Below are 26,562 nucleotides of genomic sequence, written 5' to 3'. Positions count from 1 at the left end.
ATCCCCTTTTTCTCTCTGGATCCCTGCAGTCTAGGTTTCTCTATATATTTCTAATTTTCTTCCCCTTCTCTTTTTCTGCAGCACTCGTGAATTAATCCTGCTCTCCGAAGCAAAAGGATTTATTTTTATTTCTTTGGTCGCTGATGACTCTTTGTCCTGTTTGCAAACTCTGAAAAATGGAGGCAGAAGGTGGGAAGTTGGGGGGAGGAGGAGAAGGGCAGCGTGGACCTTCTCTTGCTGAGAACAGACCCCTCCCCACTTTCTTTCCTGTGAGGGAGGGGTGGAGACCATGTAGACTGTCCCCAGGGATGTTGGGCAGACCTGTCAGTCAAGCCCCCTCGTGTCTCCTGGCTTTGAACCCACAGCAGCTTCATCTCCATCATTCTTCCTACGAATCCCTTCCCTTCGCTTTGCTGTGAAAGAATCAACTCCAGATGTAGGAAAACCCTGGAATCCTTCGTTTCTTCCTCCTCTTCCTCCTCCTCCCTGCCCCCACAGGAGGCCCCTCCCTCCGCTGCCTCTGGATCAACCATCCCGGCTACTTCGGGTCCAAAGCCAGAACTGATGTGGGAGGAGGGGGGTAGATCCAGGGAGGGGGAGGGGCTGGACCCCCTTGCTCTGCTCCCCATCAAGGCCCCCTTTGAGGAGCAGAAAGCCAGCAGGGACGGTCCTCCCTCAGCATTTGTGGGGAGCCGTTGGGGGCACCCGAGACTCCCCGTACAGTCACCTAGCTATTTGGGCCATTTCTCTTCTTGCCAACTGGAGGGCCCTGCCCCATTTTGTCAGCCAATGCCCCCCCTCCCCTTTTGGAGACACTTTCAAATGGTATATAGAGTCTCCTGCTTGATGGTATAAATGGTGAAGGCTCGAGCAGGGGGTTGGACTAGATGACCTTTAAGAAATCCATCAGAAGCCGTTCCTGGTGTAGAAGACGTTTGACACAGGGAGGAAGATCAGTTCTGGGGGGGGAAGCGGGGCTCCGTGGTGCCATCTTGAGTGGAAGACCCCTTCCTTCTCTCCTGCATCCCTCTCCCGGGGGTCCTCAGAAGGGCTCAACGGGTGGACAAAAAGGCTAAATTCTCCTCCAAAGGTCCCCTCGGTGGCTCCTCTGCCTGGAGACAGACGATGCTTCCAAAACTCCATTTTATATTGGTCGCCCGGGTTTTTAGAAGTCAGAAATAGAATTCTGCAGTGCTGCCTCTGCCCCCTTGATTTCCCTTGCCCCCTCTCCCTCCTCGCTCCCTCGCTTTCCCCTCCCTCCCTCCTTGCTCCCATGTCTTTTTCCCTTTCCTCCCACTCCCTCTCCTCCCACTTCCTCCCTCCCCCTTCCTTTTCCCTCTCCCAGCTCCCACTTGCTCTTCCTTACTCTCCCTTCTCCCGGCTGCAGCAGACAGACATCCCACAGGGCATGTATCCTGCGATGGCCTCAGTATTTTCCTGGGGTGGGGGAGGGGGCTCGAGGGGTCAAATTCCCCCCTGGCCCAACAACCGGCCTCAGAACTGGGTCCCCACTTGAGCAGAAGGAGGAGGTGTTCAAACCTGTCCCACAATTGTGTGTCTGCACACACCCAGTCACACAAAATGGGGCCCAGATCCAGAGAGAATCTGGTGGGACGGCCATCGCTCTCCTGATCAAAGCAGAACTTCTGGGCTCTTTTCATGTTTCCCCCTGCGAAATTTTGATTTTCTCTCAGTTCTTCCTGACACCCACACAACACACACACACACACACACAAGCTCTTCTTTCTGCAACCCACAACGGCCAAAGAGGCGCTTGGGCTTCGCTTCCCCAGCCTGAAGTGTTGGGCTCCTCCGAAGCGGAACTGAGGAACTGGCCAGGATCCAGCAGGCAACAAGCCTGGATTCATCAGGGCAGGTCAGGGACTCTCCTCCTCTGCCCCATGGCTGAGTCTCCAGGTGGGGCAGCTCCTTTGTCCTGTCACCCACTGCAAGGAGTCCTTCAGTTATAGCCTTTCATTTAGCGACTGCTCAAAGTTTCAATGGCTCTGAAAAAGGGACCTTATGTCCTTCTGGTCCAAGGGCTGCCCAGTTTCTTCCACAAAGCCTCTCTTAACATCTGCCATGGGAAGAATTCCTTTTAAGGTTTGTGTGTGTGTGTGTGAGATCTGGATAATCCCTTGTTCACCTGATGGAGGGATCAAGCATGTCTAGATGGGCAGAAAGCAGTGTGGAGAAATCTATCTGAAGAGCTTTGACATGTCAGGAAAGTTAATGGAATCAATCAATGGGGAGGGGGCTCCTCTGACTCCCCCATCCCACAAAGGGCCTTTTTTCTCCTTCCAGCAACTCCCATCCAGCCTCCTGCAGGTGAGTTTCTCCTCTTCTTCCTTCATCTGACTCCCCTTTTAAAAATCCTTTGAGTCTTCCATTTTTGGGAAGAATTAAAAGGAAGAATTATATCAACTTTATTTGATTAGTCAATCGACCATATCAAAGCGAGAAAAAGGACCACATCGGTCGTCATAAAACTGTGACTGATTAAAATACAATAAAATTGGCTAAAATAGAGGGAGGGAGGGAGGGAAGCAACCCAGTGTCGTAATTACAGACTCTTTTGAGTGAAATGTTATTCTGGCTAGAGAGACAAAAGAAAATGTCTGGCAGATGTCAATCAGTGTGTAGATTTACTGGATGGATGGGCTTTTTGTTTTGTTTTTTTAGATGCAAACATTTTAAAAAGTGACTTATTTATTTTATTTATGTATTTATGTATTTATTTATTGCATTTGTACACTGACCCTGTCCCCAGACTCGGGGCGGCTAACAGTGATAAAAAACAGCATGTAACAATCCAATACTAAACAACTAAAAACCCCTTATTATAAAACCAAACATACATACAGACATATCATGCGTAAATTGTAAGGGCCTAGAGGGAAAGAATATGTTTCCCTATGCCTGACGGCAGAGGTGGGTTTTAAGAAGCTTACGAAAGGCAAGGAGGGTGGGGGCAATTCTAATCTCTGGGGGGAGTTGGTTCCAAAGGGCCGGGGCCGCCACAGAGAAGGCTCTTCCCCTGGGGCCCGCCAAACGACATTGTTTAGTTGACGGGACGTGGAGAAGGCCAACTCTGTGGGACATTATCGGTGGCTGGGATTCGTGCAGTACCAGGCGGTTCTGGAGGTAATCTGGTCCAATGCTATGTAGGGCTTTAAAGGCCATGACCAACACTTTGAATTGTGACCGGAAACTGATCGGCAGCCAATGCAAGCCACGGAGTGTTGAAGAAACGTGGGCGAATCTTGGAAGCTCCACAATGAATCTCACGGCCGCATTCTGCACGATCTGAAGTTTCCGAACACTTTTCAAAGGTAGCCCCATGTAGAGAGCATTGCAGTAATCGAACCTTCAGTTGATGAGGGCATGAGCGACTGTGAGCAGACTCCCTGTCCAAATAGGGCCGCAACTGGTGCACCAGGAAAACGCCCTCCTCGCCACAGCCGAAAGATGTATGAGTGGTTTTAATTTGTGGTGTTTTTTAATTAACTTAAATATTAGATTTGTTTTACATTGTATTGTGTTGCTGTGAGCCGCCCCGAGTCTGCGGAGAGGGGCGACATACAAATCTGATTAAACTCAAACTCAAGATGGTGTTCCAATGTTAGCTGTGGATCGAGGATGCTCACGTTGCAGACCCTCTCTGAGGGGGTCAATAATCCCCCCCCAAGGTAATGGACGGACAGATGGAATTGACCTGGGGGGCCAAACCTACAGCCACTCTGTCTTGTCTGGGTTGAGTTTGAGCTTGTGACACCCATCCAGCCCCCAACAGCCTCCAGGCACCGGCACATCACTTCCACCGTTTCGCTGACTGGACATGGGGTGGAGATGTAGAGCTGGGTATCATCTACATACTGATGATACCTCACCCCATGCACTTAGATGATCTCACCCTTGGATGATCCCGCTATATAGAGTGCTGGTGAGACCACATTTGGAATACTGTGTTCAGTTCTGGAGACCTCACCTACAAAAAGATATTGACAAAATTGAACGGGTCCAAAGACGGACTACAAGAATGATGGAAGGTCTTAAGCATAAAACGTATCAGAAAAGACTTAATGAACTCAATCTGTATAGTCTGGAGGAGAGAAGGGAAAGGGGGGACACGATCACTTCCACTGCTTCGTTGACTGGACATGGGGTGGAGATGTAAAGCTGGGTATCATCAGCGTACTGATGATACCTCACCCCAAGCCCTTGGATGATCTCACCCAGTGGTTTCATGTAGGTGTTAAATAGCAGGGGGGAGAGGACCGACCCCTGAGGCACCCCACAAGGGAGAGACCTCGGGGTCGACCTCTGACCCCCCACTAACACCGACTGCGACCGATCGGAGAGGTAGGAGGAGAACCACTGGAGAACAGTGCCTCCTACCCCGAACCCCTCCAGCCGGCGCAGAAGGATACCATGGTTGATGGTATCGAAAGCCGCTGAGAGGTCAAGAAGCACCAGGACAGAGGATAAACCCCTGTCCCGGGCCCGCCAGAGATCATCCATCAACGCGACCACAGCAGTTTCCGTGCTGTAACCGGGCCTGAAACCCGACTGCTGGGGACCTAGATAATCGGCTTCTTCCAAGGATCGCTGGAGCTGGAGTGCCACCACCTTCTCGACAACCTTCCCCATAAAGGGAAGGTTGGAGACTGGACGGTAGTTATTAAGGCTTCTTGAGGAGGGGGCGCACCAGCGCCTCTTTATAGGGTGTTGGAAAGAATCCCCTCCCCAAGGAAGCGTTGACAATCTCCTGGACCCAGCTCCGCGTCACCTCCCTGCTGGCCGAGACCAGGCAGGAGGGACACGGATCCAGTAAACAGGTGGCAGAACTCACAGCTCCAATGGCCTTGTCCACTTCATCAGGTGGGTTTTGTTTTGTTTTTCATAATAAGTCCATTTGCATCTGGGAGCATTAAAAAATCTTTGTGGACCAGTTATAAAAAGGCAATGGAATTGCTATTGTTATATAGTTTCTCCTGAGAATGGATCCTTTTATGAGAAGATAGACGAGTCTGAGCAAAGGTCTTTCCACACTCCATGCATTTGTACGGCTACTCCCCTGTGTGGATCCTGTTATGCAAAATAAGAGAATTACTATGAGCAAAGGTCTTTCCACATTCCATGCATTTATACGGCTTCTCCCCTGTGTGGATCTTCTTATGGGAAGTAAGTGCGCTGTTATGAGCAAAGGTCTTTCCACACTCCATGCATTTATATGGCTTCTCCCCTGTGTGGATCTTCTTATGGGAAGTAACTCCACTTCTACGAGAAAAGGTCTTTCCACACTCCATGCATTTATACGGCTTCTCCCCTGTGTGGACCCACTTATGGAAAATAAAGCTATCCTTTCGAGCAAAGGTCTTTCCACACTCCATGCATTTATACGGTGTCTCCCCTGTGTGGATCCTGCTATGAGTAGTAAGTGCACTTCTACGAGTAAAGGTCTTTCCACACTCCATGCATTTATACGGCTTCTCCCCTAGGTGGATCCTCCTATGATTAGTAAGTGCACCGCTCTGAGCAAAGGTCTTTCCACACTCCATGCATTTATACGGCTTCTCCCCTGTGTGGATCCTTTTATGGGAAGTAAGTGCACTGCTATGAGCAAAGGTCTTTCCACACTCCATGCATTTATATGGCTTCTCCCCTGTGTGGACCCACTTATGGGAAATAAAGCTATCCTTTTGAGCAAAGGTCTTTCCACACTCCATGCATTTATACGGCGTCTCCCCTGTGTGGATCCTCCTATGAGAAGTAAGTGCACTGCTATGAGCAAAGGTCTTTCCACACTCCATGCATTTATATGGCGTCTCCCCTGTGTGGATCCTCCTATGAGAAGTAAATCCACTGCTATGAGCAAAGGTCTTTCCACACTCCATGCATTTATATGGCTTCTCCCCTGTGTGGATCCTCCTATGATAAGTAAGCGAACTGCTCAGAGCAAAGGTCTTTCCACACTCCAAGCATTTATACGGCCTCTCCCCTAGGTGGATCCTCCTATGATAAGTAAGTGAACCTCTCTGAGCAAAGGTCTTTCCACACTCAATGCATTTATATGGCTTCTCCCCTGTGTGGATCCTCCTATGATAAGTAAGCACACTGCTTCGAGCAAAGGTCTTTCCACACTCCATGCATTTATATGGCTTCTCCCCTGTGTGGATCCTTTTATGGGAAGTAAGAACATTGCTCTGAGCAAAGGACCTTCCACACTCCATGCATTTATACGGCTTCTCCCCTAGGTGGATCCTCCTATGATTAGTAAGTGCACCGCTCTGAGCAAAGGTCTTTCCACACTCCATGCATTTATACGGCTTCTCCCCTGTGTGGATCCTTTTATGGGAAATAAGAACTTTTCTTTGAGCAAAGGTCCTTCCACACTCCATGCATTCATACAGCTTCTCCCCTGTGTGGATCCTCTTATGGAAAATAAGAGAATTACTATGAGCAAAGGTCTTTCCACACTCCATGCATTCATACGGCTTCTCCCCTGTGTGGATCCTTTTGTGGATAGTAAGTTGCCCCCTTGTTTTAAAACGTTTTCCACATTTCAAACATTTATAAGGTTTTCCTTTTGTGTCGATCGCTTTTTGGGATGTCAGGTAGTTACTTCCAAGAGAAAGCATGGATGTCCCATTGTAATTTTGTCCATTGTGGCTTCTTATAGCATCTTCTCCTTTGTTTTGGGTGAAATAGTTTTCATTTACTTGTATTTTAGCTTTAACTAGCTTCACACTTTTTCCAATATATTTTTTCTTCATTTTCTCTTGTCGGGCAAGAATGTTTTGCATCGGAGCATCAGTGGAAGATGAGCCTTCCTGATTCCAATTCTTTGACTGGTTTCTCTCAGGGCTTTCGAATTTCATTCCAATTCCAAACTTCTCCATTCCATCTTTATCATTGATCAGTTGGAACAGTTCACAGGGATCTTGATTCTGCTGCCAGTTATGACCTTCAAAGCAAAAGGGAAATGAAAATGATGACAAAGTTAGAGAAAACCATCAAAATGTAGAAAGTCAAGTGAATTTCCTTCTGAATTTGTCCAAGATTCCATTAGGTTGTATAGAATAATAATAATAATAATAATAATAATAATAATAATAATAATAATAATAATAATAATTTGTTAGTTTTGTATGCCGCCCTTCTCAGAAGGTTCTGATGAGGGGAAAGATCATAGTTGGGGGAAAGATCAAAAGCAACATGAGAAAATATTATTTTACTGAAAGAGTAGTAGATCCTTGGAACAAACTTTCAGCAGACGTGGTTGGTAAATCCACAGGACCTGAATTTAAACATGCCTGGGAAAAACTTATATCCACCCTAAGATAAAATACAAAAAGTAGTATAAGGGCAGACTAGATGGATCATGAGGTCTTTTTCTGCCGTCAGTCTTCTATGTTTCTATGACTGCATGGTCACCGTGTTGTGATATAGACATTATGATTTCTATATTCATGAGTTATGAAAGCTTTGAAAATATTTAGATATCTCTTTCTTTATAATCTATCTATCTATCTGCAAATCTCACTCAGAGTCAGTTTTGAATTAAAGAATGGAATAGAAAAACAAAAGGGACCTTGGAGGTCTTCTAGTCCACCCACCCCCACCCCGATTAGGCAGGAAAGCCTTCCACCACTTCAGTCAAATGGTTATCCTACATCTTAAAAACTGCCAGTGTTGGAGCATTCACAAGTTCTGGAGGCAAGCTGTTCCACTGACTAATTGTTTCAACTGTCAGGAAATTTCTCCTTAGATCTAAGTTGCTTTTCTCCTTGATTAGTTTCCACCCGTGGCTTCTTGTCCCGCCCTCAGGTGCTTTGGAGAACAGTTTGACTCCCTCTTCTTTGTGGCAGCCCCTGAGATATTGGAAAACTGCCATCACTCTGGATGTGGTACAGGAGTCAGTTCGCAGAGAGCGGAGATCTAAAGTACTTTAGGGATAGATCACACGAGACCAGTAGTGCAAGATCCCAGGCGACTAATATCATGTGATCTCACACCTTCAGGCATTGAAGAACTTTAAGAACTGAGGACTGCACGAGATCCAGGGCAAAAGTCTTTGGAGACGAAGGGACCTTCCCTCTCTCGGCCAACATTTTGCCATGGATCTTGTGCAGGCCTTGGGTAGCCGGGAACAGAGGCCTAGAGCATTATAGTGCGATATCACGTGAGATCAATAGTGCTACATTTTCTACTACTGACTTCACATTTCTCTCAATACTTTAGGCTTCTTCTTTCTGCAAATGCACCCAAGTAGGCAAAGGAACCGATGGAAAGTTCTGTTCTCACACAAGTTTGGAGGTTTGAGACAAATGACAACACACTCCTCTCACATGACCTTCAGAGGACACACAAAAGCACACCTCGTTCTTTTCACCCCCTGTACATATAAGTTCAAATAGAAATGGAAAAATACAGATAAGAAATGGCAAAAAAAACATCTAAGCCAAGAGACATTGACTCTTTCCTTCCTTGGAGCACCAGAAGGCCAGATCCTTTCCTTCTCCCTCCCAGGAGATGATGTCTCATAATATTGGTTTTTTAAATAAAGAACTAACTATAATGTTCCTTCTTGAACTCTGATTGGTGTCATACTCTTACCCAGAAAGACCACGTTCCTATGGTTTTCCAGCATGACTTCCGAATGCAGTGCTTTCTGGTCAGGATCCAGCTGAGACCATTCCTCCTCAGAGAAAAACACAGCCACCTCCTCGAAGGACACAGGACTCTCCTGAACACGGGAACAAGAACAGAACGGGAGGATTCACAAGATCTGTTTATCTTCATCATTCATTTAGACAAGAACTCATCACATTTGTAGACAAGACCAAATTGACAGGTATAACACTCCAGGATATAAGATGGAGATATAGAAGGATCAACAGATATGGGCCCCATCTGACAAAGCAAAATCAACAGTGAAAAATGTAACCACATTCATTTAGGAAAGAAAACCCAAATGCATTCGCATAGAAGAGGTGATACCTGGCTTAATAATTAATAATAATTAATAATTTATTAGATTTGTATGCCGCCCCTCTCCGAAGACTTAATAGTAGTAAGTGCAACAGGGATCTTGGAGTCCTAATGGACAAACACTTAAATATGAGTCAGCAAATAATGTACAGTTGCCACCAAAAAACCCAAAACCCAACAAAATCAGAGGCGGCATTAAGAGGGATAGAATCAAAATGACCTGAAGTGTTAGTACCACTGTATAATGCCTTGATAAGACCACACTTGGAATATTGACTCCACTACTGGTTGCCAGATGTAAGAAAGATCTCGAGACTCTAGAAAGAGTGCAGACAAGAGCAACAAAAATTACTACTGGACCAGAGGTTAAAGCATGGCTGTTTTACCGTTGCTGGAATTGGGTATGTCTACTTTCATGAAAAGAAGGACCAGGGAGTGACATGATAGCAGTGTTCCAAGAAACAATGGATGGAAAGTTTTCAAGGAGAGAACCAACCCACAAGTAAAGGGAAATTTCCTGATGGTGAGAACAATTAATCAGGGGAATGACTTGCCTCCAGAAATTGTGGTTGCTCCAAAAGTGGAGGTGTTGATGAAGGAATTGGACAGCCATTTATCAGAAATATTATAGGGCTTCCTGTCTGAGCAGGGGGTTGGACTAGAAGACCCCCAAAGTTCCCTACCAACTGTTATTCTGTTCCATTGTTTCCAAATTACTACAGCAAAGATATGCACCAAATTAAATGGTTGTGCATCACAGAAGTCCTAGGTTTAGGTGAGAGAATGGGAAAATATGAAAATTGCAAATTCAAGAAGGCGACTTACAACAAACACAAGACAAGCATGAAAGACAAGGGCCGATTACAAGGGCAAAAGCTGAAGCAAGAAAATAAAAGCAACAAAAACCCACACATTTTATCACAAGAAAACGATATCACCATATTCTCAACTAATATTAATGGGTTGAACTCAGACAGAAAAAGAAAAGAGATTTTCCACAAACTTCTAAATCACAACTTTCATATAACATGTCTACAAGAGACACATATTACCAAAAAGGATGCCATGGTTCTACTTCTCCCCGGTCTTGGCGAACTCTTTACTTCCTCGGCATCAGTTAAAAAAAGAGGAATTGCCATATATGTTAAAACCCAATACAGACCAAAACGTATCTATGAAGACACCGACGGTCAAATATTAATGGTACAGATAACTATCAGAAACGAACAACTAACAATAATAGGAATCTACGCACCTACCATCAACCAATCGATATTTTTCTCACAACTACACAAAAAAGCAATGGAAAGGAATTTAACAAATTTCATTATTATAGGCGACTTTAATGCGATCCAAAATAAAAACATGTACCCAAATATATCACCCTTATGTTGGAAGTGCAAAGAGAAACAAGGAACCTATTATCACCTGTACATATGCCAAAAAATTCTGGACAGAAAATAAAAGAATAATAGACCAAGTCCTATCGATAAAGATTACAACCAAACCCGAACTGTTTCTCCTAGGTGTCCTCAGACAGAAAGCTACCAAAGAAGACAGATATCTTATCGTAGAAATATTGACTGCCGCCAGACTAACATACGCCCAACAATGGAAAGAAAAAAACATCCCCACAACTTTAACTATTATTAGCAAAATCATGGAATGTGCTGAACTCTCCAAAATGAGAATGGAAATACAAAATAAGAATGAACCCGAGTTCTACAAGGCCTGGGAGAAGTGGTAGAGATGGCTATCCAGCACTAATCACAATAAAAGAGAAACCAACTGAAAACTCCTTACTCTGCACCAAAGGAAAAACAAATACAGTGGAACCCCGACATAAGAGCTGTTCTACTTACGAGCAACTCGAGATAAGAGCTGGGAGGGGAGAGATATTTTTGTTCTACTTACAAGCCCAAATTCGAGATACGAGCGCCAAGGAGCTGTCTCCTGAAGCCGAACGCTAACTTCCGCGTTCGGCTTCAGGAGACAGCTGCGAAGCGGCGCCCGTGTTTTAAAAGGTTGCAGCCGGCCTGGGGGGCTCGGGGGGTGCTTGCAGCTGGCCTGGGGGGCTTGCCAGCACCCCCCCGAGCCCCCCAGGCCGGCTGCAACCTTTTAAAACACGCGCGCGGCTTCGCAGCTGTCTCCTGAAGCTGAACGCGGAAGTTAGCTCTTTTTCTTTCTCTCTTTTACCTTCCCTTCCTCTATTTCTTCTTTTCTTTCTCCTTCCCACCTTCTTCCCTCCCTCCCACCCTTCACTCATTCCTCTCTTACTCTCCCCTTTCATAAGTTTCCTTGCTTCCTTCCTCTGTTCCTGTCCCTTCCCTCTTTCCTTCCTTCCTTCCCACCCTCCGTCCATTCATTTATCCCATTCCTCTCTTGATCGCTTAAAGCCGGTCCCTGGTGCAAAAAGGGTTGGGGACCTCTGTCCTACAGGATTGGGTGGCAGAGAAGTTGAACATATGTAAATTTAAAAGTTTAAGAAAGTTTACAAGTTAAGTGAAAGAAACTTCATTATTCATTTATATGTACATGTACATTTCTTCATCAAAAACTTGTCTTTCCGCATAATTTAGACTAACTTTGTGAGTTTTTTGAGGGCTGGAACCAATTAAAATTATTTACATTAATTCCTATGGGGAAAAGTCGTTCGAGATAAGAGCTGCTCGACTTAAGAGCCCAGGTCTGGAACGAATTAAACTCGTATCTCGAGGTACCACTGTACAACAAAAACATAGACCAAATACAAACTAGATGTTCTGTCTGAGTTCAATTCCCCTGATACCTATCTATAAATTACTAACAATGTAACATACAACTATCCTCAATATACACATCCATGGCCATAACAATATAATTTAATAATATGTCGTTAAACTACATACACCTGCTATACTGCAGGTACCACCCCCTCCCTTTCCCCACCCAAATCCCATCTTATCTTATCTAACCATACTAATATATCGCTAAGTAAATCTATAGATACGAAACCATAAAACATTAAATATTAAGTATAACATGAAAATGCACAGTTGAATGTTTAAAACTGATACATAATAAGTCATTTTATTTATTTATTTATTTATTGGATTTGTACGCCGCCCCTCTCCGCAGAGACGGGGCGGCTAACAACAGTAATAAAACAGCATATAATAACAATCCAATACTAAAAACAGTTAAAAACCCATTATTATAAAAACCAAACATACATACAGACATACCGTGTTTCCCCGATAGTAAGACACCCCCGATTGTAAGACGTATCGGAGGTTTCAGGGGGGTCGGCTAATATAAGCCATATGTCTTACTTTCGGGGAAACACAGGGGTATTGCCGGGGGGGAGGGAGCCGTTCCCGGAGGGCTCTTCTTGCCCGGGGTTTTCTTATGCGCCTTGCCCGCCACCGCGCCCCGGCCTTTGCCCAGGAAGCCCCGATCGCCGGCCGAGCCTTGCGCGGGGCTGTGGTGTGGAGCGGCAGCGGTCCATTTTCAGGCTGTCCAGGATCTCCGCCTCGGGGAGGTCTTCGGCATTGCTCAGCGAGCCCGTGGACATGGCCTCGGGACGGCGGGGGCAGGGAAAGGGAGTCGTCCCGCCGCCCGGGGACCCCCGCTAAGCCTTCTGCGCCTGACTCGGCGAGGCGAGAGGGAAGAAGGAGAAGCTCAAGTGGATGCGGAGCACCCGGGAGGCATTTATCCGTCCTTCGCTTTGACGGTGCTTGCAGCGAAGGCACTCATCCCAGCAACCGAGTCCTGCCGAGGCTCGGCTGCAAGTGGCCGGCGAGGCTGACCGGCTCCGAGGCGAGCGGCCGGAGCTGCGCCCTCCTTCGCCCGCCTCATTTCCGGCAGGCAGGTGGGGCGAAGGAGGGCGCAGCTCCGGCCGCTCGCCTCGGAGCCGCTCGGCCTCGCTGGCCACTTGCAGCCGAGCCTCGGCAGGACTCAGTTGCTGGGACGAGCGTCTTCGCTGCAAGCCGCCGCCTGCTCGGCTCGCTTCGGACCAGCGCTGTCCTTTGCTTGAGTCTCCCTTACGTAGCGCGCCACCGCCAGCTGGCACCAGGCTGCGCAAGGGAGATTCTCCTGGGCGCACAGCTCCCTCGCCAGCACCGCGAACTGCTCCACCGCTTCGGCCAGGGCCGCCGCCTCACCCGCCGGGTGACCCAAGCTGGCGGTGGCGCGCTGCGCCCAGAGCTTGGGCCATCCGGCGGGCGAGGCAGCAGCCCTCACCGAAGCGGCGGAGCAGTTCGCGGCGCTGGCGAGGGAGCTGCGTGCCCAGGAGAATCTCCCTTACGCAGCGCGCCACCGCCAGCTGGCACCAGGCTGCGTAAGGGAGATTCCCCTGGGCGCGCAGCTCCCTCGCCAGCGCCGCGAACTGCTCCGCCGCCTCGCCCGCCGGGTGGCCCAAGCTGGCGGTGGCGCGCTGCGCCGAGCTTGGGCCACCCGGCGGGCGAGGCGGCGGCCCTGGCCGAAGCAACGGAGCAGTTTGCGGCGCTGGCGAGGGAGTTGCGCGCCCAGGAGAGTCTCCCTTACGCAGCGCGCTACCGCCAGCTGGCACCAGGCTGCGTAAGGGAGATTCTCCTGGGCGCACAGCTCCCTCGCCAGCGCCACTTCAGCCAGGGCCGCCGCCTCACCCGCCGGGTGGCCCAAGCTGGCGGTGGCGCACTGCGGCCAGAGCTTGGGCCACCCGGCGGGCGAGGCGGCGGCCGTGGCCGAAGCGGCAGAGTAGTTCGCGGCGCTGGCAAGGGAGCTGTGCGCCCAGGAGAGTCTCCATTACGCAGCGCGCCACCGCCAGCTGGCACCAGGCTGCGTAAGGGAGATTCTCCTGGGCACGCAGCTCCCTCACCAGCGCCGCAAACTGCTCCGCCGCTTCGGTCAGGGCTGCCGCCTCGCCCGCCGGGTGGCCCAAGCTCTGGGCGCAGTGCGCCACCGCCAACTGGCACCAGGCTGCGTAAGGGAGACTCTCCTGGGCGCGCAGCTCCCTCGCCAGCGCCGCGAACTGCTCCGACGCTTCGGCCAGGGCCGCTGCCTCGCCCGCTGGGTGGCCCAAGCTCTGGGCACAGCGGAGCTTAGATGACACCAGCCGGTAGCGCGTCAGGAAGTCGCCGCCGGCTCCGGCGCCCAAAGAGGCCTCACCCGGGCCGAAGCCCGAAGACGAGCCGGCCCTGGTGCCTGGGACAATATAAGACATACCCCGAAAGTAAGACATAGTGGGGCTTTTGGGGATAAAAAGAAAGTAAGACACTGTCTTACTTTCGGGGAAACATGGTACCATGCATAAAATTGTAAAGGCCTAGGGGGAAAGAGTATCTCAATTCCCCCATGCCTGGCGGCAGAGGTGAGTTTTAAGCAGCTTACGAAAGGCGAGGAGGGTGGGGGCAATTCTAATCTCTGGGGGGAGTTGGTTCCAGAAGACCTGGGCTCTTCCCCTGGGTCCCACCAAGCGACATTGTTTAGTTGACGGGACCAGGAGAAGACCCACTCTATGGGACCTAACTGGTCGCTGGGATTCGTGCAGAAGGCGGTCCCTGAGATAATCTGGTCCGGTGCCATGAAGGGCTTTATAGGTCATAACCAACACTTTCAATTGTGACCGGAAACTTATCAGCAACCAATGCAGACTGCCGAGCGTTGGTGTAATATGGGCATATTTGGGGAAGCCCATGACTGCTCTCGCAGCTGCATTCTGCACGATCTGAAGTTTCCGAACACTTTTCAAAGGTAGCTCCATGTAGAGAGCATTACAGTAGTCGAGCCTCGAAGTGATGAGGGCATGAGTGACTGTGAGCAGTGACTCCAGGTCCAAATAGGGCCACAACTGGTGCAACAGGCGAACCTGGGCAAACGACCCCCTCGCCACAGCTGAAAGATGTTTCTCTAATGAGAGCTGTGGATCGAGGAGGACGCCCAAGTTGCGGACCCCCTCTGAGGGGGTCAATGATTCTTCCCCCAGGTAATGGACAGACAGATGGGATTGCCCTTGGGAGGAAGGACCCACAGCCACTCCGTCTTGTCTGGGTTGAGTTTGAGTTTGTTGACACCCATCCAGGCCCCTACAGCCTCCAGGCACAGGCACATAACTTCCACTGCTTCGTTGACTGGACATGGGGTAGAGATGTATAACTGGGTATCATCGGCATATGGATGATACCGCACCCCATGCCCTTGGATGATCTCACCCAGCGGTTTCATGTAGATATTAAATAACAGGGGGGAGAGGAGCGACCCCTGAGGCACCCCACAAGGGAGAAACCGAGAGGTCGACCTCTGACCCCCCACTAACACCGACTGCGACCGGCCAGAGAGGTAGGAGAACCACTGAAGAACAGTGCCTGCCACTCCCAACCCCTCCAGCCGGCGCAGAAGGATACCATGGTTGATGGTATCGAAAGCCGCTGAGGTCAAGAAGCACCAGGAGATAGGTTAAACCCGTCCCAGGCCCGCCAGAGATCATCCATCAGCGCGACCAAAGCTGTTTCCCTGCTGTAGCCGAGCCTGAATCCAGACTGTTGAGGACCTCGATAATGAGCTTCTTCCAAGGACCGCTGGAGCGCCACCACCTTCTCAACAACCCTCCCCATAAAGGGAAGGTTGGAGACTGGACGGTAGTTATTAAGCACGGCTGGGTCCAGGGAAGGCTTCTTGAGGAGGGGGCGCACAAGTGCCTCCTTATAAGGAGCCGGAAAGGACCCCCTCCCCAAGGAGGCGTTGACAATCTCCTGGACCCAGCTCCGTGTCACCTCTCGACTGGCCGAAACCAACCAAGAGGAACACGGATCCCGTAGACAGGTGGCGGAACTCACAGCTCCAATGGCCTTGTCCACTTCATCAGGTGTCACCAAGTCAAACTCCCCCCAGACAGATGGACAAAGACGTTTAGCCCCAGTCACCTCAACTGACTCATTGTCAGTCGACTGTTTTACAATTGGAATCGAAGTCTGCAATTGGAATCGACGTCGGATCAGTGAAAAACGTGTTAAAATCCTCGGCACTACTCTGCAAGGTCTACCCAACTCCCCCCTGGTTAAGAAGGGAGCGGGTTACCCTAAACAGAGCGGCCGGGCGGGATTACGCTGATGCAATCAAGGCGGCATGTTACGTGCATCTTGCCGCCTTGAGCGCCACTTTCTAAGTCTTAATGTGAGCTCTTACAAGTGTTCGATCGGATTCGGACTTACTCTTCCTCCATCGCTTCTCTTGACGTCTCTCCTGGCGTTTCAACTCCCGGAGCTCCTCGTTGAACCATGGAGCTCTACGGGGTCTAGTGCCGCGGAGATGTCGCAGCGGTGCAATCCGGTCAAGAGCCTCCACTGCAGCCTTGTTCCAGGCCTCAGCCAGAGACTCTGCCGAACTGTGGATGAGTGTATCTGGAATAACCCCAAGTGCCTTCTGAAAGCCTTCTGGAACCATCAGGCGCCTGGGGCGGAACAACTTAATCGGTTCCACCTCCCTGCGGGGCAGGATTGAAGCCAGGAAGTCAAGCCACAGCAGAAAATGGTCTGACCATGACAAAGGCAACACTTCTAAGCCCCTTAGTCTCAGACCACTACTCAGTTGCTCAGAGAGGACTACCATGTTGGGTGCGTGCCCCCCCTCGTGAGTCGAACCCTATACTACTTGGGTTAGGTCCATTACTGCCATGGTGGCCATGAACTGTGCCACTCCAGAGGTTTCGCCGAGCGACGGCAGGTTGAGGTCCCCCAACACAATAAGTCTGGGGAACCCCACCGCCAGCCTATCTCCTCGAGAAACAAGCCCACCTGAACCCCAAAGTCCAACTTCCCCAGGAGGGACTCGCAACCCACAATCTCTGGAGCAACGAGTCTACGCAGGCAAAGGCTCTCCCTGGCTATAATAGCCACTCCCCCCGGGTTCGGGGTTGGGGGGGGTGCTGGGAAGCCCCCCAGGCCGGCTGTCACCTTTTAAAACAGCCGCCCGGCTTCCCAGCAGTCGCCGAAAGCAGTTTTTTTGCGGGGGTTTTTTTGGTTGCACGGATTAATTGACTTTACATTGTTTCCTATGGGAAACAATGTTTCGTCTTACGAACCTTTCGTCTTACGAACCTCCTCCTTGCACCAATTAAGTTCGTATCATGAGGTATTACTGTACTGTATATATATTCCTATTTCTTGAAGGACTTTTTAAAAATTGCTTCTTTTAAACTCAAAGTTGGAAGAATACCTAGCAGAAGAAGACAACCAGAGGAAGCTATGCTGGCTAAAAGGAACTTGAACCTGCTGTTCTGCTCTCCATGTTGTGGGAGAACACAAAAATAATCCGGGCCAAACAAGGGGGGGGAATGGAAGGAGAGAGCACTCTGCACACCCGCTTCACTTCCTGAGAGGAGAATAGGAATCTCATAGCTTTTCCCTTTCTTACTTGATTTGAAGGTTCAACCGCTGTTTGATCTCCGTCATAATAACCAGAAAGATTCACTCTTTGTCTCTCTGTAAGGAATAAATAATTTCAAAATGCATAATTAGCAAAATAGGAGGAGAAGAAAGAGAGAGAGGTAGGACAGATGGGTCATCGGAGGATCTTCCATTACCTTCTGTGGTGTCCTGACATGGATCTTCCGAAGGGATCCTCCAGGAAATTGGTTCCTGAGGGGGATTTGATGGATTCCTCTTTCCCTCAGGATCTCTCATCTCCACAGTGCAGCACTTCAAATAAGAGGAAGGAAGAAATTAGCAGAATTAATGTACATCACACAACACAAAGCAGATTCCCAGATTCACAACACAACATCAAAGCCCCCAATATCCACCCGTAAGATTGAGAAAGAAAACGGAACAATGTCCTACAAAAATTGGAGAACTGCCACATGTGATGAACGCCAGAGAAGTTTGGGAAGGAGGGGTGAAGTATTCAACCACGTTCTCTACTGTTTTCTGAGCTCCCAATAGTGTCTTACCTGCAACTGGAACTGCTTCTTCTGCTCCTCCGCCTGGCTCAGGAGGAGGCCTTCTGCTAGGGCCACCGCCTGGGAGGTGGTCTCTGCTCCACACTCCCGCACCCAGCCCTCCATCTCTGGGGGTAGAAGGGACAGGAACTGCTCCAGAACCACCAGGTCCACCATCTGGGCTTTGGTGTGCTTCTCTGGTCTCAGCCATCGCCTGCAAAAGTCATGGAGTCGGCTGCAAAGTCCTCGGGGACCCTCAGCCTCCCGTGATTGCATGGAGTTCCAGGACTGAACTTCTGAAAGGAGGATGGAGTCTTCCTCCAGGATCTTCTGCCCAGGTCTTGTCCAGAGCTTCCCCACCTTCCCAGGCTGAGCGGCTGCAGGGCCTTTTCTGCTTCCCCACTTTGCAGCAGGTGGGGTCTCCATCCTTTCTCTGTCCTGCAGAGCAACTCCAAAGGGGTCCAAGGACTCTTGTGGGTCTCCAGACGCCTTTTCCTTCACGGGACCATTTCTGGGAACACAGGACGGATCCCTCCAGGTGATCCCGCTCTTTTCTTCTTCCCCCAGGAGAAAATGGGGCCTTGCAAAGACCCCAAATGGCTTCCGGTTTCTGTCTCTGAGGTGGAAGGAAAAACAAAGGCCCAGAATGAGAAGGTGGAATTCAGCCCGAGCGACCTTCCCCCAACCTGCCCGGAGCCCCAAGAGGCTCATCCCAGCGCAGGGCCCAGGTCCCCCGAGCAGGGACGGGAAGGAGGCAGCTGCAGAGGCCGCCCCCTTCTCTCTCCCCGCTTCTTCCGCTTCCCCTGCAGGGAGAGGGCGGCAGGGGAACATGGGGACCGGGAAGGGCCCCCCCTCACCTGGGACACGTCTGGGTGTTTTTCCGCCGGGCTCTCGGTCTCACGCGGCACCAGGGTTTAAGCAGAGCGAGTGGGGCGTCCTAGAGCGGCAAGGCTCAATGATGTCACTTTCTTCTCAGCCTCCTCTGGAAAGCCCCTCGTGACCTTCGCCCTCCGGTGGGCCAATGGGGAGTTTCTTTCCCTTGGCAGACATCGCCCCCTGGTGGATTTGGGGCAAAGTGCCCGGGTGGGAGGAATGGCGGGAAAGAGACGCGCCTGACAATTCAATCTCAGCTCTGTTTCTTTTGAAGACTTTCAATGTGAAGAGAGTGAATTTAATGGCTGGAGAAGGGAAGGGCACAAAGGTCCCAAACACCCCGTGGTGGCTGAGGGAGGGCGGGCTCCTGAGGGGATCTGCGCTCTGATTGGTTGCTGGGGTTCCCCGCCTTTTTCCTCTGGGCGCTGTTTGACATTTACCTCAGGAGGCTCCCGACTGTCTTCTCTGCTGCGAACGTTCATTTATATTGATATAAAAGGGCAGATTTTTCTCAGTGTCTCCCTCTTCCTTTGGACAGCAGCCGCGTGTTTCCTCCACATGGACCTTTTTTCCTTCTTTCCTGCGGAGAGGGAGGATAAACTCCCTGGAATCGAAGCCCAGAGACTGGGAGCAGGAGGGCCCAGTGGGAGCCCCAGAGATGGGGGCACAGGTTTTCTCTCCCGCTCTGCCCATAAAGGGAACCATCCAAGGAGGGAAGGCAGCACCCTGGAAGTCCAGCCTGGCTTAGGGAACGGGTCTCTCCAGAGAGGAATTGGGGTTCTTGGACCATGGTCCACAACCCCCACGTGGGGGCTTCTGGCAGGGGATGAGCTGCCCCTCACGAGGACACAGAAGGTCAGCTGTGGGAACCGACCATCTCTCCTCATCCAAAGGGCTTGAGAGTGAAGCCAAAGTGAGAGGGAGATGAAGTTTTAGAAGCTGATTCCCAACTCAAATCTCATGGGAATCAATCAAATTGGAAGAAAAAAGGACACAAAACAGCAGAGGTAGAAACCAAATATGGGGTCAATCAAAAGGGGACTCCGATGCACCAATGCAAGGAATAAACGGGGTGAATCCCAGAGAAAATCTGTGGAGGGAGCTGCAGGTTCGAGGTGCCAAAGGTCAGCTGTAAAAACTTCATGACTTCGAGAGGACTCATTATTTCTGTCTCAGGGGGTAAAATACTCTCCCCTCCCCCACTATTTAAAGAGGTTACCATAAATGGACCACATGCTGGTGTGAACAAATACTATTTCTGCTTCTATTCAATATATAAAGGTTAGAATCTGTCTTCGGAGAGGGGCAGCATACAAATGTATTATTATTATTATTATTATTATTATTATTATTATTATTAATGGTATCATCATGATCTATCTATCTATCCTCTCTCTCACACACACAATCTGTCTCTTAATCTGAAATTTATATAGCCCCCCCCAAAACTCAGGGGCTGCCCCACCTGGAGACACAGTCATGGGGCGGAGGAGGAGAGTCCCTGAGCTGCCCTGATGAAGAATCCAGGCTTGTTGCTTGCTGGATCCTGGCCAGTTCCTTAGTTCCGCTTCGGAGGAGCCCAACGCTTCAGGCTGGGGAAGCGAAGCCCAAGCGCCTCTGCAGCTGTTGGGGCTTGCAGAAAGAACAGCTGCTGCTTTGTGTGTGTTTGTGTGTGTGTGTAGAGTGGGGTTGTCAGGAAGAACTCAGACAAAATCTAAACCTTGCAGGGGGAAACATGAAGTTCTGCTTTGATCAGGAGAGCGATGGGTATCCCACCAGAGTCTCTATGGATCTAGGTGTGACTGGGTGTGTGTAAACACACAATTGTGGGGCAGGTTCGGACTCTACCTCCTCCTTCAGCTGCAGGTAGGGACCCAGTTCTGTCCTGCTGAGGCCAGTGTTGGGCCAGGGAAAGGACTGAGGCCATCTCAGGATACAGGCCCTGTGGGATGATTGCCTGATGCAGCCGGGAGAGGGTTGGGGCTCTGAGCGCTGCCTGATCTGGTGTTTCATCCTCAGCCCTCAACATCTGGCAGCTGCCCAGCCTCCCCTGCCTTCCCCTGGCTGGGAGAGATCGGCCTGGCCAGCCTGAGGATGGGAGACCACCAGGAGGCATCTGGGCTACTGCATAGGCTGAAACTGCTCCTAGACAAGGCGGGGAAGTTTCAGGGCCTCCTCGAACTTGCCTCCCTCAAAAGATCCACTTCCCATTCCTCTTTTAGCCTTGCCTGATCTCTAAATAAAGAATAGAATAATTACAATAAATAAAGTATAAACAAGTCTGCAGAGAGGGGCGGCATACAAATCAAATAAATAAATAAATAATATAATAAATAATTGATAAATAACAATAAATAAATAAAAATATGCTAAAGGAACATAAAATGTACTTTGTAGTCCTGCTGTTTTAAATCAAGAGGCCTCTTATTTGTCTATTAAATTGAATTCCTGGATGAGCGGAGAGAGAAAGTAGGTATTTATAAAGAAAGAAAAAAAAATATTTCCTCCATACAAGTAAAATCTCCACGAACTCCCATCTGGCCAAATTGGAACCTCAAAATCTTCACTGCAGTCTTGAAAATAAGGAGGTTTGGGATGGGCTATAAAAATTAAAACGTAAAAACGCCAAATTGAAGCTTTTGAATCTCCACGGATTTAAAATCTGATCCTTCCGTTTTCTTGTTCAAAGACTTTTTTTCCTCATTCACAATTTGCATTTCCTGATTTTTAAGAAAGGCCACTTTCACTTTGTGAAGCCACTGCCTTCTCTTCTTTTAGCAATGCAAAAATGCAACAACCCTCACCTGAAATGCTGTTATTGGTCTGCAATCTAACCAGATCCCAGGTTGGAAGGACAGAGCACCATCTCAAAAGTGGTTGTTCTCGAGCAGGACAGAATTTACAGTTAATCAGAAAATCTCTCAAGAGGAAACAAAATGGTTGTCAAAGGACTCTGGGCTGGAATGGGTCAATTGAGGACCCTCTTGGGGGCTCATCCACACTAATCCCCCCCATTAATCCATCCAATTGCTGAAGGAGATCAAGAGGGATCCCCTGCAAGGCTCTGCTGAGATGCTGGGACCCACCTGATCTCCTGAGCCTCCAACTACCCCCACTTTCCCTTTCCCAAAAGATCTCCTCTGGATCCCTTCTGTCTTCTCTCCTCTCCTCTCCGCCCTTCTTGCTTCTTCTTGCTTTCTTTCTGCCATCTTGGTTGATCATCTTCATGGCCGCGTAGAGGAATTTGGCTCTGCCCTCTCCCCTCCCCTCCACAACCTCTGCATGAAGCCGCTGGGTGAGGCCGTCCTTCACCAGGGCTGGAGGTCTCCTCCGTATGCTGATGTTATCAGTTTACGTCTCCACCTCTGGGGACACAGGTGATTCTGAGGCTGTGGGGGGATCAATGGGGGATCAGAGGCTTCGGCTGGACCCTGGCAAGACCAAAGGGCTTTGGGTCCATGGAGCAACAGCATGGGGGGACTTTAACCAACTTCTTTCTGGGTGGAGTTGCATTGTCCCAGAGACCTAGTTGGCAATTCTGGAGATTCTCCTGGATTCCTGAAGAGCATCTGGCAGTCACTGTTTGGAGAGTGTTCGTAAGGCTTTGGGTCAGTCGTGGTCACTTTGGCAAATAAATTTAATAAATAGATAAATTTACTAAACAAATGAACAAATGTTGTGGTAATACAGTGTTCCCTCGATTTTCGCGGGGGATGCGTTCCAAGACCGCCCGCAAAAGTCGAATTTCCGCGAAGTAGAGATGCGGAAGTAAATACACTATTTTTGGCTAGGAACAGTATCACAAGCCTTCCCTTAACAGCTTAAACCCCTAAATTGCAATTTCCCATTCCGTTAGAAACCATTTAGATTATTACTCACCATGTTTCTTTATTAAAGTTTATTAAAAAAAATATTTATTAAAGGCAGACGAATGTTTGGCGATGACACATGACGTCATCGGGCAGGAAAAAACGTGGTATAGGGAAAAACCCGCGAAGTATTTTTTAATTAATATTTTTGAAAAAACGTGGTATTGACTTTTCGCGAAGTTCGAACCCGCGAAAATCGAGGGAACACTGTACACCAAAATTAAAAGTGTGGTTTCATTTTCAACAAGATCCCAGGAATCACCCGACTCGTGCTGCATCTGTCCTTTCAGTCTTCTGCGTTATTTCTTTCTATGTCCACCACATCAGGCAGAAGGTTCCTTCCACATCTGGGCGTTTCCAGCATTTATCCGTCAGACTTGCCTATTTCGGGAATTCTTTTTTGGGGACTGCAACTGACCCCAATCACAAAGTATTTATGAGAGGGTCTTCGGGGAGGGGCGGCATACAAATCTAATATATTATTATTATTATTATTATTATTATTATTATTATTATTATTCCCCCCTTTTGATTTCCTGCTGCAATCTACTTTGGAAGATGACTCAAAACACATAATATTTTTTCAGGACTAAAAAGGGATCTTGGCCTGAATTAAACAACTGGTCTTCTGTTCTGGGCCCTCCTTTGTCTCTCATGTGCCTCCTTCTCCTCCCTCCCTCCAGCCAAGCCCACCGTCACCATCTCCCCCACCAAGATGGACCCAACTTCCCCCAATACCATCCTCCTCTGCACAATGACGGGCTTTTACCACATGGAGATTGAGGTCCAGTGGCTGAAGAATGGGCGGCCGGAGAAGGAGGGTGTGGCATTCGGGTAGGAGCTCCAGAATGGAGACTGCACATACCAGCTCCATGTGATGCTGGAGACCCAGCCCCAGCGGGGGGAGGTCTACACTTGCAAGGTGGAGCACGCCAGCCTGGAGGCCCCCATCACCATCCAGTGGGGTATGCCCCTTCCCTCCCACCCCTCCTGGCCTGAGGACCCCATCCTGCTCTGAGAAGGGGGAGAGACCCTCTATGTGGTGGTGGGAGCCAGAACGGACCCTCCTGGGGGAAGGTGAGACTCCTTCTCCTTCCCCAGAGCCCTGTTCCTCCCACTGTGCCAGGGCCAAAATCTAGATGGGGATTATGGGGGCCGTGATAGGAGTGTCCTTCCTGGCTGTGGGACTCTTCTCCTACCTGAAGGCCAAAAAAGGTGAGTCTGTGGGGCTGGAGGAGAGGTTGTGGGGAGGGGACCATCTAGGGGAGGCCTCTCATCAAGCTTAGCAGGCGGCCAAAAGGGTTCCCTTGAGAAATATTTTGGGGAACTTCTGTTCTTGGAGTTTATTAAATGAAGATTGTGCAAGCTATTATGGGCTATTGATGGGGAGGGGGAACCTCTGAGTCCAGCCCATGAAGGGTCCTGATTGGCTTTTTTCTCCTTCCAGCAATTCCCATCCAACCACCTGCATGTCAGGATGAACGTAATTAATGTCCGTTTGAACATTAAATCATCCTGGAGGCGATGGACTGAGAGCGCAGACGAGTCTACGGAGAGGCATACAAATCCAATAAATAAATAAATAAATAAATAAATAAATTTGTTCTTAAAGCAAGATTTCTTTTTATTATAAAAGTACAAAATTAAATATGTCACAAGGGACAAAAGAAAAAATACATCTTCACATGATGGCTGCTAAGACAGGAATGACTAGCAAATATGGAGAGAGGGATAAAGACGGATGTGAGGTATAATGATTGGCAGGATTTTAAATCATAGTAGGAGGATCTAATAAAACACACACAAAGTTAACTATTTAATTACTGAATGTCTCTGAATGTCTCTGGGGCTGTCAATATTCAGCATGACACCCCTTCTTTGGCAGTCATTAGGGACATTGGTTCACATAAGGGACATTTTCTTAGATAAGTATTCGTGTTGGTCAGCTGGCAGTGGTTTATTCAGCACGTCAGCAATTTGCTCAGTTGTGGGCACATAAAGTAATTTCATGAATCCTTGTTTTACGTATTCTCTTGCATTCTTATATCTTATGTCGATGTGCCGTGAACGCGATCCAACATATTCAGTTTCAGATATGAACGTAACTGAAACATTGTCCTCCATAATAACAATTGGTTTCATGGGATCGCCCCAAATACTATCAACGAGAGCAGAAACACGGGTTAATGCATTACAACAATCAGAAACAAGCATATTCAACTTCAGTGGAAGAACAAGAAATAAAATTCTGCTTTCTAACTTTCCAATAAATTGGACAACCATTCAAAAACATTATATAACCAGAAGTACTTTTTCGTGTTGCTTTATCACCTGCCCAATCAGCATCTGCATAACAAATTAACTCAGGAAACATGTCGTGTTTCGGCTCTAGGAACAACTTCATGTTCTTCGTGTGCTTCATGTATCTCAGCAGTCTCTTTATGCATGTCCAGTGAAATGTAGTTGTTTTGCCAACGTACCTTGACAAAAGATTCACACTAAGTGAAATGTTGGGTCTTGTCCAACTGCTAATGTATAACAGTGACCCCATGACTGACCAATAAAGTGTTTGGTCTTCAAATTGAGGACTATCTTGTGTCAACTGTAAAAATCTGTTTGCATTGGAGAGTGGCATGGATGTACGTCAGTCATGTTGCTATTGTGCAAAAGTTGATCAATCTTGTTTTCCTGTGAAAGGCAAAACCCCTTCTCAGTTTTTTCAATCTGAACCCCTAGATAATCATCTATGTGCCCTAAGCTTTTCAATGTGAAATGTCTTTCTAAACCTTTTGCAAAAACTTCACTCATACGTTTGTTAGGACCAATGTAAACAATGTCATCAACATAAACAAGTATAATTTCATAAATGTTACCTTGCCCTTTTGTAAACACGCATTCATCAGAATCAGACTTAATAAAGCCCATTGAATTTAGCTTGTCAATGAGACAATGGAGCCACATGAGGACTGACTGTTTCAATCCATAAAGACTCTATTTAGTTTAAAAGTCACTTCAGAACCAAAGTCTTCATTTAGGCGATATGTGCTGAGTAAGTTGCTTGTAGCTTGTGGAACATATAGAACACGTGGAATCATCTGGTCTAATTCTTTTATGTAGACAGTTCCTTCTCCTTCAACTTTGCATTAGTGATTTGACACTGCATGTAATTCTTTAATATCAGTCTTATGAAATTCTGTGAAAAGTTCTCTTTGGTAGTGATGTGAAAAGCTGCTCCGCTGTCTAATGTCCATAAATGTTGAATGTCATACTGTGGACTTTTGTGTGGAACATTATTCAGGACCAAAGAATTGATGTAAGGACATGTCTCACCTCTAGAACCTCGTTGAGAAGATCTGTAGTTGCTGGAACCTCTGCTTCTGGAACCCCTAGGATCTGTTCGTCTTGGCTGAGCAGGATATTGGGAGCGTTGAGAATCACCAGATTGAGAGCATTGAAAATCTGTTCTTCTAGGCTGATTGTGCCGTGGATATCTTGGAGTGTAGCCCCTTTGTTGGTAGCCGCGACTCATTGTAGGTTTATAAGCAGGTGCTGTAGTTTTGAGTCTACTTTGCATAATCACTTCTTCTTCTGTTAAAAGCTTACATACACTGGACGTTGTGCGTTGAGCTAAAGGTATGTTATTATATTTTGTAATAGCATTTTTCCATTCATAATTGAGGGACGTGATTATTGCCGTATTCATTTGTATCTGGTCTATCTGATAGCCTCTCTCTATCAGATCTTTTTGCATTGCTGGAAGTTTAGATAAGTGTGGAGCAATTTTCTCTCCAAGCTTTAATTTTGCAGTAAAAAAGTCAGTAAACAACAAGCATGTTCCTTCTTCTGAAACTGGTCTATAATGTTCATCTAGAGCTGTGATCAAGTCATTTGCAGTGATGTCATGTGGAAATATAACTGATAGATCTGTATCCA

At 48.3% G+C, this 26,562-nt stretch overlaps 1 protein-coding gene across 1 annotated transcript in view; it reads right to left on the bottom strand.

The window, feature by feature from the left end:
• LOC139158434 (uncharacterized) overlaps positions 1-26,562 on the bottom strand; it is a 73,512-nt gene that overhangs the window by 28,184 nt on the left and 18,766 nt on the right. Inside the window, 9 exon segments of the mRNA XM_070735741.1 lie at positions 322-561; positions 1,367-1,437; positions 4,965-6,967; positions 8,620-8,749; positions 17,365-17,432; positions 17,534-17,648; positions 17,900-18,690; positions 20,226-20,352; positions 25,960-26,035. Of these exon segments, the coding sequence (XP_070591842.1) occupies positions 322-561; positions 1,367-1,437; positions 4,965-6,967; positions 8,620-8,749; positions 17,365-17,432; positions 17,534-17,648; positions 17,900-18,690; positions 20,226-20,352; positions 25,960-26,035 (3,621 nt within the window).

The sequence above is a fragment of the Erythrolamprus reginae genome, chromosome 2 (assembly GCF_031021105.1).
Source record: "Erythrolamprus reginae isolate rEryReg1 chromosome 2, rEryReg1.hap1, whole genome shotgun sequence".
In the NCBI taxonomy this organism is placed as follows: Eukaryota; Metazoa; Chordata; class Lepidosauria; order Squamata; family Dipsadidae; genus Erythrolamprus; species Erythrolamprus reginae.
The sequence above is the reverse complement of the archived record's forward strand: the minus strand, read 5'-3'. Positions and strand labels throughout refer to the sequence as shown.